The sequence below is a fragment of the Grampus griseus genome (assembly GCF_964374135.1).
Source record: "Grampus griseus genome assembly, chromosome: 6".
Taxonomy (NCBI): domain Eukaryota; kingdom Metazoa; phylum Chordata; class Mammalia; order Artiodactyla; family Delphinidae; genus Grampus; species Grampus griseus.
The window spans coordinates 89550324-89570597 of record NC_139000.1 but is presented as its reverse complement, the minus strand read 5'-3'; the positions used below and the strand labels follow the sequence as shown (position 1 = coordinate 89570597).

Sequence of the window (20274 nt, the reverse complement as noted above, 5' to 3'; positions counted from 1 at the left end):
ATAATGCCATTTGCAGCAACATAGATGGACCTAGAGATTGTCATACTAAGTGAAGTAAGTCAGAGAAAGGTAAATATCATATGATATTATTTATATGTGAAATCTAAAAAAATGGTACAAATGAACTTATTTACAAAACAGAAATAGAGTCACAGAAGTAAAAAACAAACTAACGGTCACTGGGGGTAAAGGGGAGGGGAGAGATAAATTGGGAGATTGGGACTGACATATACGGACTACTGTATATAAAATAGATAACTAATAAGGACATTTAGCACAGGGAACTCTACTCAATACTCTGTAATGACCTATATGGGAAAAGAATCTAAAAAAGAGTGCATATCTATATATGTATAACTGATTCACTTTGCTGTACACCTGAAACTAACACAACATTGTAAATCAACTACACTCCAATAAAAATTTTTTAAAAAAGTAACCCATATTTGCAGTACTTTTTCTTGGTTACTTTTTCCTATTACTTGGTGACATTTCATTTTGCATATTTTGAAAGTAGATTTGTCTCTTAATTTTATTTAAAAGTTGACTGTGCTTTAATACAAAAAAGTTTTTTTGTTCCTATTTTAGAATGAGGAGAGTTTATCTTCTGTTATTACTGACCTCAGCATAATAATGGAACCCACCGAATATTCAGAATTAAGTGAATTTGTGTCTAGGTAAGATATTTTACTTTTCTTTTCTTAGGAATTTCTTTCAGTTTACAATTTTAAGTTTACCTGTTCTTTTTTCTTGATAAGTAAATATCAAAATATCTCTGAAAGTATAACACCATTATTGTGGCTTATATTTAAGCCTATATTTTCTATGTCTCTCATTCACTCAATTAAAATTTATTGTACATTCACCATGTACTAGGCATTAAAATAAAATGTAAGCAAAACCAGATATAATCCTTGATCCTCATGGAATTTATAGCCTAGAGTGAAGTTATATTAAATAATTGCAGAAATAAATCTAAAATTATCGTTGTGGCAAATGCTACAAATAAGAGTTGCACAGTGCTGTTGAAGCATGTATCAGGAATTTGACTTTCAGGGAGAACATAGAATAATTTCCTGAAACTTGAGCTGATATCTGAAAAATGAGCAGGCATACACTAACAAAAGAGGTCCTAGATAGGATAGCTTATACACAGGCATTGTGCTGGGGGGGGAACAGGAGGCTGGAGTGTCTGGGAGAGGGCAAGAGCAGGGGAGAATGGTATAAGATGAGGTTAGCAACGTATGTAAGGTCCACACTATGGATTTTGGTATAAGGAGTTTGACCATAGTCAAACTATGTGTGACGTAGTGTGACATCCTAGAAAGAATTATTTTTGATGTTGCAGGGAGAAGGGATTTAAGGGGTGCAAAATTGGATACAGGAGGGTCAGTGACTAGCCTATAAAACAGTTCAGGGAAACAGAAGTTTGTAGTTTGGACTAGAATAATGGTGGTTGAGATAGAGGGCTGAATGGATTTGGGGGATATTTAGGAAGTACAATTGAATAGGCATGGTGTTGGTTAAATAAGAGGAGTCAGGAGTCACTGACAGGTGCTAACTCCTTGGTGATGGTGATTGCATTTATTGAGATAGGAAAAGTTGGAAGAAGACCATGTCAGATGAGTTGGTGACTTCAGTTTGGACATGTTGAACTTAAGTGCCTTTGAAACACTGAAGTAAAAATAAGAAGTAGGAAGCTAAGAAGAGGTGTAGGTAGGAGATATAAACACTGGGGTTATCTGCCAGTGGGTAAAGTTAAAACTTTGAGCAGGAATGAGACTGCCTATGGAGAGAATATAGAGTGAAAATAGGAAAAAGACTGCCACTGAACCTTGAGGAATTCTAAAATGTCCTGCTGAATAGAATTAAAGGATAATGCAAAGAAATTAGAAAACTGAGAGATGGGAGGAAAACCAGGACTGTGTTGTTGACCATTGACAATTGTATTGACACTTTCTTTCACAGTTTGCTTTCTTTAAAGCAATCCTTTCAGTGTTTACTGGAGTACATGGGTTGTGAAAAGAAGTCTGCTATATTGTTTATGTCTGTGCATGCATTTTTTTGGCTGCTTTCAAACGTTTCTATTAATATTGTTTTTTGACAGTGCGTGCTATTTCTAAGGTGTGTTTATGTGAAAATTCTCAACCACATCTTTTCAGATACTTTTTCTGTCCTGTTCTCTTTCTTCTTCTCCAACTCTGATTAGCCATATGTTAGAACATTTGATATATTGTCTCAGTGTTTGGATGCTCTGTTCTATTTCTTTCACTCTTTTTTTCTTTGCATTTCATTTTGGATAATTTCTATTACTGTATCTTAAAGTTCACAGATTCTTTCCTCAGCTGAAGTCCATTCTGCCAATGAGCCCATTAAAGAAATTCTTCATCTCTAAAGTAATGTTTTTTTATTTCTAGTGTTTTCATTTGATTCTTAATTTTTCTCTCTCTGCTGAAATTCCCCATTTCTTCATGAATGTTATCTACCTTTTTTCACTAGATCTTTTAACTTATTAATCATAGTTATTTTTTTCTTTAATGTTTTTTATTATGGAAAATTTTAAATATAGGTTCCCCCACATCTGAAAATAGAGCATTCCTATGAAACCTTTTGTAAGCCAAAATGGTGTAAAGTGAAGAAGCAGTTACCTCAGGACACATTTTGCTAACAGATGTACAAAATAAATCAAGATACAGCACAAATGCTCACAGACACATTTCAAAGCTATGGTGGCTTGATGCTGAGATGCTGAATGTAGTTTCTGGGGAAGGAGCTTGGTGGTGCCACTTTCACTGCTCAGGGTGCATGTTGTCTTTATGATGGCTCGCTCCAAAACAAACCCTGAATGTTATTTTCATTTTTTGCCTTTTTTCGTAAAAGTGAAAATTCTTCCATCAGATTTCTTTCGATTAGCAAAAAGAGGTAATAATGTAGGTCTTTGGTAAAAGTGAAGTGGTGTGAATCAAACTTTTGAAAAGTGGGGGGATACATGGATATGTAAAAATAATAGTATAATTAACCTGTAGCTACCCATTAGGCACCTTCAACAGTTATCAGTATTTTTCCAATCTTATTTCATCTATTCTTACACATTTTAAACTTTCAGTTTGGAAATAATTAGAGACTCACAAGAAGTTGCAATAAAAACAATATACAAGGAGATCACTTCATCCAGCCTCTGACAGTGATAACATCTTGCATAATTATAGTATACTATCAAAACCAGAAATTTGATATTAGTGAAATCCAGAGAGCTTTTGCAGATTTTACCAGTTTTCCAAGCACTTGTGTGTGTAACACTATAACATTATATATTAATATATATAATATATATTACCTTTTTAACCATTTTTAAATGTACAGTTCATTGGTATTAAATACGTTCATAATGTTGTACAAGCAACACTACCATCCATCTCCATGACTCTTTTCATCTTATAGAACTGAAAATCCATACCCATTAAACAGTAGCTCCCCATTTCCTTCTCTGCCCAGCCCCACCATTCTTATTTGTCTCTGGTTTTTAATCATAGTTATTTTATTTTATTTCATTTTAAATTTATTTATTTGTTTATTTATTTATTTATTTTTGGCTGTGTTGGGTCTTCATTGTTCCACGCGGGCTTTCTTTAGTTGCGGCGAGCGGGGGCTACTCTTCATTGCGGTGCGCGGCCTTCTCATTGCAGTGGCTTCTCCTGTTGCGGAGCACGGGCTCTAGGTGTGCGGGCTTCAGTAGTTGTGGCTCCCGGGCTCTAGAGCGCAGGCTCAGTAGTTGTGGCACACTCCACGGCATGTGGGATCTTCCCGGAGCAGGGCTCGAACCCGCGTCCCCTGCATTGGCAGGCAGATTCTTAACCACTGCGCCACCAGGGAAGCCCAATCATAGTTATTTTAAAGCCCATATCTGATATTACCAACATTTGAGTCATCATTGAGTTCAGTTCTGGTGATTAGTCTACAATAGTTTGTTTTTTCTTGAATTTTTGTGTTCCATAATTTTTTATTGACTGATGGACATTGTCTGTTGAAAACAGTAGAGTCTGAAACAAATAGTAGTTATGCCCAGAAATGGGTACATTTCTTTTATCAGGCTCTTAGTATGGGATTTAATTCAGGGTAGTCAGCAGTTGAGCTGGGTTTGGGATTTTTGTTTCTTTCATTATTTTTAGGCACCAAAGGCTTCAAATTCTTCCAGCAGTGAATTCAAACTCAACTTCAAATTCAGTTCTTCCTTATGCTTAGAATAGGGTTTGGGGAGCTGGAGGGTTTTCATCAGTGTTCCAGCTTCACTCTCAACTTTTAGTAGTCCCTGTATATCTGCATCTCAGTGGGGAATGTTTCTCCCTGCACTTGACACTCCCTCAGCAGTAGGTGGTGATGCCTGTTTCTTGGTGCTAGGCTCATGGTGGGAACAAAGGGAGATCTGTGTTCCATGGTCCATCCTTAGTATTGGGCAGGTCCTGTAGACCTGCACCTCAGGGGTTGAGAACACCCGTTTTTGTGCTCCTCCTCCCCAGTGCAGCCAAACTCAGCCTGGGTCTGGTGTTGATCTTGCGGGGGGGGGGGGGAGTTCCTTGCCCCTCCCCCCACACCCCAGGGTTATGCTTGCTTTTGGTGTAGGATCATGCACCCAAAGGGTTTTGTATCCCTCCCGTGCAACAGAGGGATTTAAGCTTCTGCCCCTTTTTCCAAAGCAATGGATCTTTCTCTTGATAGCAGGAGTGTTTTCTGCCCCTCTCCCAGAATCATATGGGTTTGACTTTTACTCCTCCCTCGGAGGCAAGGTTTTTTTTTTTCTTGCACTGCTTTGCTGCTGCTTCTTTAGCAGCTTAGGGTTTTTGCTTCCTACCAAAGAGAAGTTCTGGCTTCATTTTGTACCCCAGCAGCAGCTGATCACCTCTTTGTGCCTGTGTCACTGAGGGGAGCTCTCTCTGGGCTCCTGCCATGATCTTTCTGGTGGAGTCCCTTTGTGTGTGGGGTTCCCATCTGTTCCAAAATGACATCCACCCCACATTTGTCCTTTAAGAATTTGTTGAAATTTTAGCTGATTTCTTGTTATCCACTTGTATGGTAACTGCTTCCCTCCCCTATGTTTAACCAAAGGTGAATAGTTTATGTGTCTTGTTTCTCCTTAGAGGGAGAAAAATTTTAATTTATTTGATTGCCTTGTAACCTCAGGTCTTTGATGGGCTCAAGAAAGTTTATGATTTTATAGATTATTCAGATTTTCCAGGATGTTAGGTTGAGAGTGACCTTCTCTGCAGATTTTTACATCTTAAGTAGAAGTGGAACTCTATCTTGGTTTTCTTTGATTCTCATTCTGGAATTTAGGGCATATTATTTTTTCATCTTCTGCATCCATATTACCCTTTCTTTATATTTTCTATCTCTTCATATCTTTGTGCTTATTCCTGATTGTTCTTCAGATCTGTATTTCAGTTCAGTAATTATTTCTTCATTTTCTGACTAATTTGCTCTTTAAAAAAATTTATTTTAAATTTTTATTGGAGTATAGTTGATTTACAACGTTGTGTTAGTTTCAGGTGTACAGCAAAGTTAATCAGTTATACATATACATATATCATCTCTCTTTTTAGATTCTTTTCCCATACAGGCCATTACAGAGTATTGAGTAGGGTTCCCTGTGCTATAAAGTAGGTCCTAATTGGTTATCTATTTTATATATAGTAGTGTGTATATGTCAATCCCAGTCTCCCATAATCTGCTCTTAAACCCCTATCCATTGTCTTTTTTTTTTACTGAAGTATAGTTGATTTACAATGTTGTGCCAATCTGTGCTGTACAGCAAAGTGACTCAGTTATACACATAGAGATATTCTTTTCTTATATTCTTTTCCATTATGATTTATCACAAGATATTGAATACAGTTCCTTGTCCTATCCATTAGGACCTTGCTTATCCATTCTAAATATAATAGTTTGCATCTACCAACCCCAAACTCCCAGTCCATCCCTTTCCCTCTCCCCCTCCCCCTTGGCAACCACAAGTCTGTTCTCTATGTCTATGACTCTGTTTCTGTTTTGTAGATGGGTTCATTTGTGCCATTTTTTAGATTCCACATATAAGTGATATCAAATGGTATTTCTCTTTCTTTTTTAAAACAATTTTTTAATTTAATTTAATTTTTTTTATACAACAGGTTCTTATTAGTCATCAATTTTATACACATGAGTGTATATATGTCAATCCCAATCTCCCAATTCATCACACCCCCACCCCCACCACCCTGCCACTTTCCCTGCTTGGTGTCCATATGTTTGTTCTCTACATCTGTGTCTCAATTTCTGCCCAACAGACCGGTTCATCTGTACTATTTTTCTAGGTTCCACATATATGCATTAATATACGGTATTTGTTTTTCTCTTTCTGACTTACTTCTCTCTGTATGACAGTCTCTAGATCCATCCACATCTCAACAAATGACCCAATTTTGTTCCTTTTTATGGCTGAATACTATTCCATTGTATATATGTACCACATCTTCTTTATCCATTCGTCTGTCGATGGGCATTTAGGTTGCTTCCATGACCTGGCTATTGTAAATAGTGCTGCAATGAACATTGGGGTGCATGTGTCTTTTTGAATTATGGATTTCTCTGGGTATATGCCCGGTAGTGGGATTGCTGGATCATATGGTAATTCTATTTTTAGTTTTTTGAGGAACCTCCATACTGTTCTCCATAGTGGCTATATCAATTTACATTCCCACCAACAGTGCAAGAGGGTTCCCTTTTCTCCACACCCTCTCCAGCATTTACTGTTTGTAGATTTTCTGATGATGCCCATTCTAAATGGTGTGAGGTGACACCTCATTGAAGTTTTGATTTGCATTTCTCTAATAATTAGTGATGTTGAGCTGCTTCTCATGTGCTTCTTGGCCATCTGTATGTCTTCTTTGCAGAAATGTCTATTTAGGTCTTCTGCCCATTTTTGGATTGGGTTGTTTGTTTTTTTTAATATTGAGCTGCATGAGCTGCTTATATATTTTGGAGATTAATCCTTTGTCCGTTGATTCGTTTGCAAATATTTTCTCCCATTCTGAGGGTTGTCTCTTCACCTTGTTTGTAGTTTCCTGTGCTTTGCAAAAGCTTTTAAGTTTCATTAGGTCCCATTTGTTTATTTTTGTTTTTATTTCCATTACTCTAGGAGGTGAATTGAAAAAGATCTTGCTGTGATTTATGTCAAATGGTGTTCTCCCTATGTTTTCCTCTAAGAGTTTTATAGTGTCCAGTCTTAAATTTAGGTCTCTAATCAATTTTGAGTTTACTTTTTTTTTTTGTGGTATGCGGGCCTCTTACTGTTGTGGCCTCTCCCGTTGCGGAGCACAGGCTCCGGACGCGCAGGCTCAGTGGCCATGGCTCACGGGCCCAGCCGCTCCGCGGTATGTGGGATCTTCCCAGACCGGGGCACGAACCCGTGTCCCCTGCATCGGCAGGCGGACTCTCAACCACTGCTCCACCAGGGAAGCCCTTGAGTTTACTTTTGTTTATGGTGTTAGGGAGTGTTCTAATTTCTTTATTTTACATGTAGCTGTCCAGTTTTCCCAGCACCACTTATTGAAGAGACTGTCTTTTCTACATTTTATATCCTTGCCTCCTTTGTCATAGATTAGTTGACCATAGGTGCGTGGGTTTATCTCTGGGTTTCTATCCTGTTCCATTGGTCTATATGTCTGTTTTTATGCCAGTAACATATTGTCTTGATTACTGTATCTTTGAAGTATAGTCTGAAGTCAGGGAGTCTGATTCCTCCAGCTCCGTTTTTGTCCCTCAAGACTTCTTTGGCTATTTGGGGTCTGTTGTGTCTCCATACAAATTTTAAGATTTTTTGTTCTAGTTCTGTAAAAATGCCATTGGTAATTTGATAGGGATTGCATTGAATCTGTAGATTGCTTTGGTTGTAGAGTCATTTTCACAATATTGATTCTTCCAATCCAAGAATGGTATGTATCTCCATTTGTATCGTCTTTAATTTCTTTCATCAGTGTCTTAATACTTTTCTGCATACAGGTCTTTTGTCTCCCTAAGTAGGTTTATTCCTAGGTATTTTATTCTTTTTATTGCAATGGTAAATGGGGGTGTTTCCTTAATTTCTCTTTCAGATTTTTCATCATTAGTGTATAGGAATGCAAAAGATTTCTGTGCATTAATTTTGTATCCTGCAACTTTCCCAAATTCATTGATTAGCTCTAGTAGTTTTCTGGTGGCATCTTTAGGATTCTCTATGTATAGTATCATGTCATCTGCAAACAGTGACAGTTTTACTTCTTCTTTTCCAATTTGTATTCCTTTTATTTCTTTTTCTTCTCTGATTGCTGTGGCTTTAGAGGAAATGCTTTCAGTTTTTCACCGTTGAGAATGATGTTTGCTGTGGGTTTGTTGTATATGGCCTTTATTAATGTTGAGGTAGGTTCCCTCTATTACCACTTTCTGGAGCGTTTTTACCATAAATGGGTGTTGAATTTTGTCAAAAGCTTTTTCTGCATCTATTGAGATGATCATGTGGTTTTTATTCTTCAGTTTGTTAGTATGGTGTATCACATTGATTGATTTGCATATATTGAAGAATCCTTGCATCCCTGGAATAAATCCCACTTGACCATGGTGTATAATCCTTTTAATGTGTTGTTGGATTCTGCTTGCTAGTATTTTGTTGAGGGTTTTTGCATCTATATTCATCAGTGATACTGGTCTGTAATTTTCTTTTTTTTGTAGTATCTTTATCTGGTTTTGGTATCAGGGTGATGGTGGCCTCATAGAATGAGTTTGGCTGTGTTCCTTCCCCTGCAATTTTTTGGAAGAGTTTGAGAAGAATGCGTGTTAGCTCTTCTCTAAATATTTGATACAATTCACCTGTGAAGCCATCTGGTCCTGGACTTTTGTTTGTTGGAAGATTTTAAATCACAGTTTCAATTTCATTACTTGTGATTGGTCTGTTCATATTTTCTGTTTCTTTCTGGTTCAGTGTTGGAAGGTTATAGCTTTCTAAGAATTTGTCCATTTCTTCCAGGTTGTCCATTTTATTGGCATAGAGTTGCTTGTAGTAGTCTCATAGGATGCTTTGTATTTCTGCCATGTCTGTTGTAACTTCTCCTTTTTCATTTCTAATTTTATTGATTTGAGTCCTCTCCCTCAAATTTATCAATTTATCAATTTTGCTTATCTTCTCAAAGAACCAGCTTTTATTTTATTGATCTTTGATATTGTTTTCTTTGTTTCTATTATATTTATTTCTGCTCTGATCTTTATGATTTCTTTCCTTCTACTAACTTTGGGTTTTGTTTGTTCTTCTTTCTCTAGTTCCTTTAGGTGTAAGGTCAGGTTGTTTATTTGAGATTTTCCTTGTTTCGTGAGGTAGGCTTGTATTGCTATAAACGTCCCTCTTAGAACTGGTTTTGCTGCATCCCATAGATTTTATATCATCTTGTTTTCATTGTAATTTGTCTCTAGGTATTTTTTGTCTTCCTCTTTGATTTCTACAGTGATCTCTTGGTTATTTGGTAACATATTGTTTAGCCTCCATGTGTTTGGGTATTTTCACTGGATATTGAATTCTGGGTGACAGTTCTTTAAAAATGTTGTTTTACTTCCTTCTGGCCTCCATTGTTTTTGTTGAGAAATCCACTGTCTTGGAATCCTTGTTCTTCTATATGATATGTGTTTGTTTTCCTCTACTGATTCAGGAAGTTTTCTTTTTCTTTAATTTTCAGTAGTTCGATTATGATGTGTTTAAGCATGGATTTCTCTGAGTTTATTCTCCCTAGGGTTTTCTGAGTTTCTTGAATTTGTAAGTTTATGTCTTTTTACCTAATTTGACAAGTTTTAAGCCATTATTTCTCCAAATATACTTTTCACTCAGCACTTTTTCTTCTTTGCTTCTGGGTCTCTGATGACATGAATGTAAAATCGTTGGTATTGTCCGACATGTCCCTGTGGCTCCATTCATTTAATTCAGTTTTTTCCTTCTGTGTTATTCTGATTAGATCGTTTCTGTGTATTCACGAGTACAATCAGGGTATTAAACAGTTCCATCAATGCCAAAAAGCCCTTATACCCTCTCCCCACTCTTAACCCATGGCAGTACTTGCTCTGATCTTCATTACTAGAATTTTTCCTTTACAAAATGTCAAATAAATGAAATCACACAGTGTGTAACCTTTTGAGATTGGCTTCTTTACTTAGCATAATGCCTTTGAGATTCATCTATCTTTTCATTTCTGAGTAGTATTCCATTTTATTGTATAATAGTTTTTTTATCCATTCACCTATTGGAGGACATTCAGGTTATTTCCAGTTTTGGTGATTATGAATAATGCTGCTCAATAGAGTTTTTTATGTGAATGTAAATTTTCTTTTCTCTAGGGTAATAACCAGAAGTGGGGTTGCTGGGACATATGATAAGAATATGTTTAAATTTATAATAAACTGCCAAACTGTTTACCAGAGTGACCATACCATTTTGCATCCCCACTGGCAGTGTGTGAGAGTAACTGATAATATTTTAGTGAATTAAGTTCTGATAATCATTTGATTTTAGACCCAATATTCCTAGGAATTTAATTTTTAAAGAAAAGTTTAAAAGTGTTATTCCAAATTTCTCTCTGTGCTTTGCTTTATCCTTGAGAAAGAGACATTTGGAGTTACTTTACTTTTTTGATTCCTCTAGTTGCATTGGAAATGTGCCACTGCCAACATTTTGTGAAGGAAATCCATAACATCTGTTTTACATCCAGTGAAGTTTGAACTATGCTTGGGAAAATAGATAAATTGCAATCACTCTTACAGCTCTAAGAGCCAATACACACACACACACACACACACACACACACATACACACAAACACACTGTCTCTTTCTGTCTGTCACAAACACATACACACACACACACACTTTCTTTCTATAATGGAAGACTGTGGAGATATGAATGGGGGTGAAGGAATTGTGACTTAATCCACTTTTAAATACAGTTATTTTAAAAAAGTTATGTAAGAGAACAGTCTTTTTCTTTCTTTCTCTGGGTGTCTGTAGTGTGCGTGTGTGTTTAAACTTTGGCCATTGTAGTTTTTAAGATTTATTTCTTGGCTCACTCCCTCATCACATGATTAAGAGCTTATTTTTTGCTCCCTTGTTTAATGGAGATTAAAACATCTTGTCATTTTGGCCTTGTACACTAATGAAGTAACTACTGCTGTTTATGGACCTATATTCTTTGGAGAGTAATTTCCACTGTCAGACGTTAAAAAAATATTATTATTATTATATTATTATTATTATTGGCTGCTGGAGGGATTTCAACTGCATAAGCTAACTTTTAACAGTCTATTTAGATTTAATACTTTACCATTGCATTTACAGTCTGGGAATCCTTATAACAGTATAGATCCCTTTCTCTCCCTGCTTCATGTTATAGTTTTTATATGAATTACATTCATATGTATGCACTGAAAACCTCATCAGACAGTTATGGTTTTTTACCCTCAACCATGATACATAATTTAAAGAATTTAAGAGTGATAGATTATTATATTTACCCAGATTTTTACCATTTCTGTTTTTCTTCCTGATGCATATATCATGGCTGTGTTCTCCTAGATGCTTTGGTGTGCAATCTGAGTAGAGGTATTCTCTTATAGTACTGTGATTGACTCCATAAATTGACATTGATATAATACTTTTATCTACTTTGCCATCCATATTCCAGTTTGGTTATTTGATCTAATAATGTCCTTTATTGTATTTTCTTTTCCTCTGCAGTACGTGATCCAGGCTAGAGTCAAGTATTGCATTTAGTTGTCATGTCTTATAGATTTCTTTAATCTAGAGCAATTCTAGAGCCTTTTATGACTTTGCCATCTTTAAAAAATACAGTTCTTCCGCCTCCCCCTCCCTGCCACTCATAGAATGTTTTTAATTTAGTCTTTGATTTTTTTTCTCATCATCAGTTACTGTTATGTATTCTCAGGCAAAATACTGTATAGGTGATGTTTTGTCCTTCTCAGATAACTGTCCCTTACAGGTGATGTTAATTTTGATCATCAGTCAAACTGCTGCGTGATTCTCCACTGTATCATCACTGCTTTTTTTCCTCCCTGACAACTAATAGACAGTCTATGGGGAGATACTTTATGGTCATGCAGATACTACTCTTCATTAAAATTTCTGCCTATATTTAGCACCCCTGGTGATTCATATCTGATCTACTTTTTACTGTGGTGGTTGCAAAATGATGATTTTTCAACTCCAGCACTTCCCTTTACATTTCTCAATAAGCATTAGTCCTTGTGCTTGAGAAATATATCTCCCTTCACCCCTGTGTATCAATATATGTGTATATGTGTACATATATATTTACTATAGACATGGTATCATTCATTCTTTTTTTTAAAGGTTTATAATTCTTTACTCTTCTTTTCATATTTTTGAGCACTTCCTTATATTCAGGGATAAAAAGACTTTCCAGGCTTAAAATATACCTCTCCTGCCCCAGGATGAAAATTTAAAAATAAATAAATACATGCGTGTTGAAAGCATATTATGTACTTTGTACTGTGTTAGTCTCTAAGAATATAATTGAACAAAAGATACATAGTTTCTGACTTCATGAAGCTGACAAACTAGTAAATGAGCAAAACCAATAACGTGTGGTGAATGATGATGGGATAAATGCTATGGGAATGTAAGTGCATACCTATTACGTGGCAAACATTGTACGTGCTTAGTATGTAGCAGTGAACAAAACAAAACATCTCTGCCCTCATAAACTTATCTTCTAGGAAGAGAAAAAGGCAATAAATAAACTGATACATAAAATGAATAATATGTTAGGTAGAGATAAATGGTATGGGAGAAAATAAAGTGGAATGGGAAATAGAGAATGTATAGGATGAGGGAGAGGTATCCATTTTTAAATAGTATGGTCAGAGAAGGCCTCACTAAGAGGGTGACTATGAGTAAGTCAGGGAGCTAAACTTGCCTAATTGTACCCAGCTGGTTACCAACTCTAGGTACTCTCTAAAAATGAATCTTATTTTTCCTTGTATTATAATCACTTAGTATGCATATCTTATCCTTAGTGTAAATCACAAATATGTGATAACAAGGACAGTGTACCTTCATATAACACATTTCGTTGGGTTTTTTCCTTTAAACTAATGACTAACCACTGAATTAGGAAAGATATTTAAACTCTGTGGAGTTCTATCTGCAAAATGAAGAAACTGGATAAAAGTATTTGCAAGCTTCTGCCCCATTCCAAAAGTTTATATGAAGAATAACAAATCAAAGAATAAAAATATTTCTGAGAAATAATGCAACTTATTGGAATTGGAATAATAGAGCTATTAGAAGAATATCCATGAGCTAGGTCTCCCGTTTACAACATGGAGTGATTGCCAATATTTGGGGAATGCTTCTGAGCAAAACTGGATCTACAAAGCACTGTTTCTCTGGGCCACCCACTCTACATGGAATTACTTCATCTTACAGATTCCCTATTGTGTGATATTACTTGTGGCATAGATTCCTAAACTCCTTCAGTAAGAATACATGCCCACCACTGTTTACAATATACTCAACTGATCGAGTTACAAGGATTCTTTGAGAATGAATTCTATATGCCAGATGCTTTCTTCACTATTTTTGTTGTTATTTTTGAAGAAAAAAAAAGCACAGAAAAGCATAAAAAGCTATAACTGGAAGGGATTTAGGACAAAACTACTCCTCAGATTAGTCATTGTACAGGTAAGCTGAATGATTATTATGCAGACATGCTCGTTTTTTGTATGTCTGAGGCAATTTAGGTCATTTTCCAAGAATCACAATTGAATTAATCCCCTTACTGACTTCCACAAGTTACTTACTATCCCAAGTCCTGATAAGTTCACCAAGATTAGCTTCAAAGCAGCTTCAGAGGGCCATTTACTCAGTGAAGAGCTGCACCAAATAGCTGCACCTTCATAGAAATATCACTATAGCTTCCACGAAGACTAGTTTGGTGAGGTCCCTCTGAGAAGCAGTTCCAATGAGTTTATTAACTCATGGTTACAGGACCATTTGGCTGAGTGACCAAGTATGGAGAGAATAAACCTCACCACTACTGTGTATGTGTTCTGGCGTAGTCTTTTTGCTATCTACAGGAACCAACAGCTTACATGTGAAATAAACATCTATGCTCATATATACTACATGGCTAATGTTTAAAAGTTAGTAATAAGTGCATGGGAACCTATTTTAATAGGTTTTTAAAAAAATTATTTGAGTATGGTAAGGCCAACAGATCAGGAAGATGATTACCATTGAAAAGGTAGTTTGTTACTTAGTGAGTTCCTAAGAGGGAGGGGTACATCATGCCACTGGGGGCCGCAGGGAGAAGCACTAGAGTAGGTCAGGAGACAGAGGGAGAATGGGAAACTGGTCAAGAGCCTTTACTGTGGTTTCTGAGGTAAGGAAAAGGTGAGTCAGTGTGAGGAGGCTTAGGTTGGCTAGTTTGAATAATTTCAGGAGGCTGTGGGTCATAGGGGCTGTCACTAGATACCTCTGGTACCTAGCCCTGAGCAAGTGGATACGGGAATAGCAAATATAAAGGAGGTGGTTGAGATCTGGGTTCTGGACTGGTTGTATCACGTTAGAAAAGCATTCAGGAGCAAGTTGTTTACTATCTCTAGGAATGGGCTAACCTTGGGAGGCACAGTTTCTCCAGGGTCAGCAAGGCCCCAGATGTCAAAGCATCAGAATACAGAAAATAAAAGACATGATTAATACAGAGCCCTGGCTGAGTTCTTTTAAAATTCAAGGCATAGATGTCAGTGAAACTAGCAGAGTAAAGTACCTTTGAAGATTCTCTCCTCCGTAAAAGCAACAAAACAACTGGCCAAAACTGTCAGAATCAAATTTTTTGGAATTCTAGAAATGAACCAAAGGGTTGTAGCAATCCAGGGAGCATTTATTCAGGAAAAATGGCAGAATCTTGATAACAAGAGTGAGCTTTGTGTTTTTTAAATGCCCTATACCTATCTCTCCTTTACCAGCTCTGTGTTAGCCTTGACAACAAAAAGCCTGTAATCCTGGTGATAACCAGCAAGCCTGGCAGCCACCAGAGGGAGCAGAATAGGTTCAAACTCCTTCAAAGCCACATTCCCAGTAAATTGTCATTGTTTGACCTGTTTCTTTATTCGCTGGAAGATCTCACTTTGAAGGCTGTATTTATTTGACCTGACTCAGAACTAATCTAGTGTGAAAGGTTTTTCTCTGGGAGAATTTGTTGAAGATATTTGGAGGCTTTTTTTTTTTTGGTCCATGCTATGAAGCTTGTGGGATCTTAGTTCCCTGACGAGGGATCGAACCTGAGCCCCAGCAGTGAAAGCACTGAGTCCTAACCACTGGACTGCCAGGGTTGCCCTGGAGGCAATTTTTAAACTTCATGGGTGCCTGAGGCGGTGGATAACAGCTGGGGCAATTAATAGGTTAATGAAAAAGCTTAAAAGGAAAAGCTGTAGAATGCAACGGCTAGGGACTTCAAAAATCTCTGACCTATCCCTGGGAATCTAGAAGGCTGGGTTGTGTGCATGCTCAGGGAAGACCTGAGATGGCCTAAGTTCTCACTCCTGGCTGACCGTGAGGCTGTGCAAAAGCAGGAAGTGAAAGCTAAGGTAGTATTGTCATTTGCCTTGCTGAGTTTTGTTTTGTTTTGTTTTGTTTGCGGTACGTGGGCCTCTCACTGTTCTGGCCTCTCCCATTGCGGAGCACAGGCTCCGGACGCGCAGGCTCAGCGGCCATGGCTCACGGGCCCAGCCGCTCTGCGGCATGTGGGATCCTCCCGGACCGGGGCACGAACCCGCGTCCCCTGCATTGGCAGGCGGACTCCCAACCATTGTGCCACCAGGGAAGCTTTGCCTTGCTGAGTATTGAAGCTATGCCCAACAGAAAGCCCCTTGGCAAAAACTTGGAGACGTGGATTCAAGGTGTTTAAGTAAATCTCTGTCCAAATATTAGCTAATTGAGCAGAGACTTACGTAGTCACGCACAACAAAAAATAGACTCTACAGATTGGTTCAGAAAAGTCACTAAACCAACAAAAGGAACAAAAAGCACAACAGCAAACCCTCGGGAGAGGGGGAATCTGATTCCAGGAATTGCCACACTATAGTGTTTAAAATGTTCAGTTTTCAACAAAAATTACAAAACAGGCAGAACGAAAAACAAAATAAGAAAGTAAGGCCCATGCACAGGGAAAAAAGTAATCAATCAATAGAAACTGTCCCTGAGGAAGCCCAGACTTTGGATTTATTAGACAAAGAAACTGTTTTAAATATGCTCAAGGAGTTAAAGGAGACTGAGTGAATGATGGCTCTGGCAGCAAATTTTCTTAATTTTCTTCATGTGAGAATGTCTTTACTCTCATTCTTGAGGAAGCTTCTTTCTGGATATAGAATTCTAGTTTGACAGTTCTGTTCTTTCAACACTTAAAAAATGTTGTGCCACTTTTTCTGGCCTCCATGGTTTTTGATGAGAAATAGACAGTTATTCAAACCATTGTTCCCTTATTTGTAATGCCTCATTTCTCTGTGCCTGCTTTCAAGGACTTTCTTTGTCTTTCATTTTTAGAAATGTGATCATCATTTCTCTGGGCTTAGACATCTTTGGGAATCTGTAGGTATATTTTTTTAGTCAAATTTAGGAAGTACTCAGTCCTTTTTTCTTCAAATATTTTTTCAGTCCCAGGCCCTTTCCCCTCTCCTTCTGAGGCTGATGACATGAAGGTTAAACCTTTTGTTATTATTTCACAACTCTCTGAGAGTCTCTTACCGTTTTTTCCCCCAATCTTTTTTCTCTCTGTTGGTATGAATAATTTCTATTGGTCTATCTTTAAGTTTCTTTCCCCTGCCATCTCCATTCTGCTATGGAACACTTCTGATGAGGTGTTTTTCTTTTTTTTTTTTGGCTGCATTGGGTCTTCGTTGCTGCACGTGGACTTTCTGTAGTTGCGGTGAGGGGGGCTACACTTTGTTGCAGTGCGCGGGCTTCTCATTGAGGTGGCTTATCTTGTTGCAGAGCACAGGCTCTAGGCGCGCAGGCTTCAGTAGTTGTGGCACGTGGGCTCATTAGTTGTGGCTCGTGGGCTCTAGAGCGCAGGCTCAGTAGCTGTGGCGCACGGGCTTAGCTGCTCTGCAGCATGTGAGATCTTTTTATGATGTCTACATTATCTATATTTTATTTTGATGTTCATGATTTTATTGTCATTTGAGAAACCACAGCCAAATCTAAGGTCGATATTTGCCTCTGTGTTTTCTTCTGAGAATTTATAGTTTTAGCTTTTTTTTTTTTTTTTTTTTTTTTTTTTTTTTTTTGCGGTACGCGGGCCTCTCACTGTTGTGGCCCCTCCCGTTGCGGAGCACAGGCTCCGGACGCGCAGGCTCAGCGGCCGTGGCTCACGGGCCCAGCCCCTCCGCAGCATGTGGGATCTTCCCAGACCGGGGCACGAACCCGTGTTCCCTGCATCGGCAGGCGGACCCTCAACCACTGCGCCACCAGGGAAGCCCTAGTTTTAGCTTTTATATTTAGGTCGTTGATCCATTTAGAGTTTAGAGCATATGGTGCAAAGTAAGGGTGCCACATCATTCTTTAGTATTTGGATATCTGGTTGTCCCAGTACCAGTTTTTGAAGAGACTATTCTTACCCCCATTGAATGGTTTTGGCACTCTTGTTGAAAATCAGTTGACCGTAGATCTATGATTTTATTTCTGGACTCTCAATTCTCTTCCCTTTATCCATGTGCTTATGCTTTTGCTTATTACCAGCAGTACTAGTTGCCTAATTGGGAGGATTAGGGACACGGCTCCTCTTTGGCATTAGGGTTCTGTACTGCATGGTTTCCCTTTTCTCATCTTTTTTTTTTCTTTTTTTTAACTGCATCAAAAATTTTGTTGCCTAATTTTTGAAAACTTTTGCTATTAAGTAATAAACCACAAAAGAAACTTTATTAATATTATGTCCAGTAGATTAAATTGCATGATTTTGAACACTGGCTTTTTTCTATTGAGATATAGTTGATATATAACATTATATTAGTTTCAAGTGTACAATGTAATGACTAGATATATGTATAAATTGTGAAATGATCATTACAATTACTCTAGTTAACATGTATAACCACATAGTTACTTTTTTTTTTTCTGATGAGAACTTTTAACATTTTCTCTTCTAGCAACTTTCAAATATACAATACAGTATTATTAACTACAGTCACCATGGTGTATATTACATCCCCATGACTTACTTATTTTATAACTAGGAGTTTGTACCTTTAGACCACCCTCACCCATTTTGCCGACCTCATAACCCCCTGCCTCTGGCAACCACCAATGTGTTCTCCGCAACCGAGTTTGTTTTTTGTTTGTTTGTTTTTTAGATTCCACATACTAGTGAGATCATACAGTATTTATCTTTCTGTCTCTGTCTTATTTTACTTAGCATAATGTCCTCGAGGTCTAGCCATGTTGTTACAAATATCAGGATTTCCTTCTTCTTATGGATGAATAATATTCCATTAGATAGATAGATAGGGATATGTATCTCCCTGTGTGTGTATATCTATCTGTCTATCTTGGAGGAAATCAAGAGTAATATTCTAGTGAACACACAAATAAGAAAGTGAAACAGCTTTATTGCACTTATGGAGAAAGTTTTAGTGGTCTGGATAGAAGATCAAACCAGCCACAACATTTCCTTAAAGCCAAAGTGTAATCCACATCAGGGCCCTAACTCTCTTCAGTTCTATGAAGGATGAGAGAGGTGAGGAAGCTACAGAAGAAAAGTTTGAAGCTAGCAGAGTTTGGTTCATGAGGTTTAAGGAAAGAAGCCATCTCCATAATATAAAAGTACAAGGTGAAGCAGCAAGGGCTGATGTAGACACTGCAGCAAGTTATCCAGAAGATATAGCTAAGACAATCCATGAAGGTGGCTACACTAAACAACAGATTTTCAATGTAGACAAAACAGCCTCATATCGGTGGCTTCAAAGCTTCAAAGGACAGGCTGACTCTCTTGTTAGGGGCTAATGCCACTGGTAACATTAAGTTGAAGCCAGTGTTCATTTACCATTCCAAAATTCCTAGGGCCCTTAAGAATTATACTAAATCTCTTCTGCCTGTGCTTTATAAATGGAAAGCCTGGATGACAGCATGTCTGTTTACAACATGGTTTACTAAATATTTTAAGCCCATTGTTGAGGCCTACTGCCTAGAAAAAAGATTCCTTTCAAAATATTATTGCTCATTGACAATGCACTTGGCCACCCAAGAGCTCTGATGGAGATGGACAATGATATTAATGTTGTTTGCATGCCTGCTAACACAACATCCATTCTGCAGCCCATGGATCAAGGCGTCATTTCAACTTTCAAGTCTTATTATTTAAGAAATATATTTTGTGAGGCTGTAGCTGCCATAGGTAGTGAATTCTTCTGATGGATCTGGGCAAAGTCAGTTGAAAACCTGGAAAGGATTCACCATTCTGGATGCCATTAAGAACATTCATGGGACTTTCCTGGTGGTCAAGTGGTAAAGAATCCACCTTCCAATGCAGAGGACGTGGGTTTGACCCCTGGTTGGGGAACTAGGTTCCCACATGCCATGGGGCAGCTAAGCCCACGTGCCACAACTACTGAGCTTGTGCGCTCCTCAACTAGAGAGCCCGCGTGCGGCAAACTACAGAGCCTATGTGCCCTGGAGCTTGCACACCACAACTAGAGAAGAGAAAACCCCCACGCAACAGCTAGAGGGAATCCTGTGTGCTGCAACGAAAGATCCCGCATGCCTCAACAAAGATCCCACATGCCGCAATTAAGACCCTACATAGCCAAAAGAAAAAAGAAAGAACATTCATGATTCATTGGAAGAGGTGAAAAGATCAACATTAACAGGAGTTTGGAAGAAGTTGATTCCAACCTTCGTGGATAATTTTGAGGGGTTCAAGACTTCAGTGGAGGAAGTAACTGCAAGTGTGGTGGAAATAGCAAGAGACCTAGAATTAGAAGTGGAGCCTGAAGATGTGACTGAATTGCTACAGTCTCATGACAAAACTTTTAATGGATGAGGAGTTGCTTCTTATGGATGAAGAAAAAGAAAGTGGTTTCTTGAGATGGAATCTACTCCTAGTGAAGATGCTGTGAAGATTGTTGAAATGACAAAAAAGGATTTAGACTGTGACATAAACCTAGTTGAGAAAGCAGTGGCAGGGTTTGAGAGTATTGACACC

General features: G+C 37.9%; 1 protein-coding gene across 2 annotated transcripts in view; it reads left to right on the top strand.

The window, feature by feature from the left end:
- Nucleotides 1-20274, top strand: part of CENPP (centromere protein P) — a gene marked incomplete at its 5' end in the record, with an annotated part of 225545 nt that overhangs the window by 36377 nt on the left and 168894 nt on the right. For both annotated transcript variants that reach the window (XM_082655946.1, XM_082655945.1), the window contains one exon: nt 589-677. In XM_082655946.1, coding sequence (XP_082512072.1) covers nt 589-677 — 89 coding nt within the window. The remainder of the gene's footprint in view (nt 1-588; nt 678-20274) is intronic.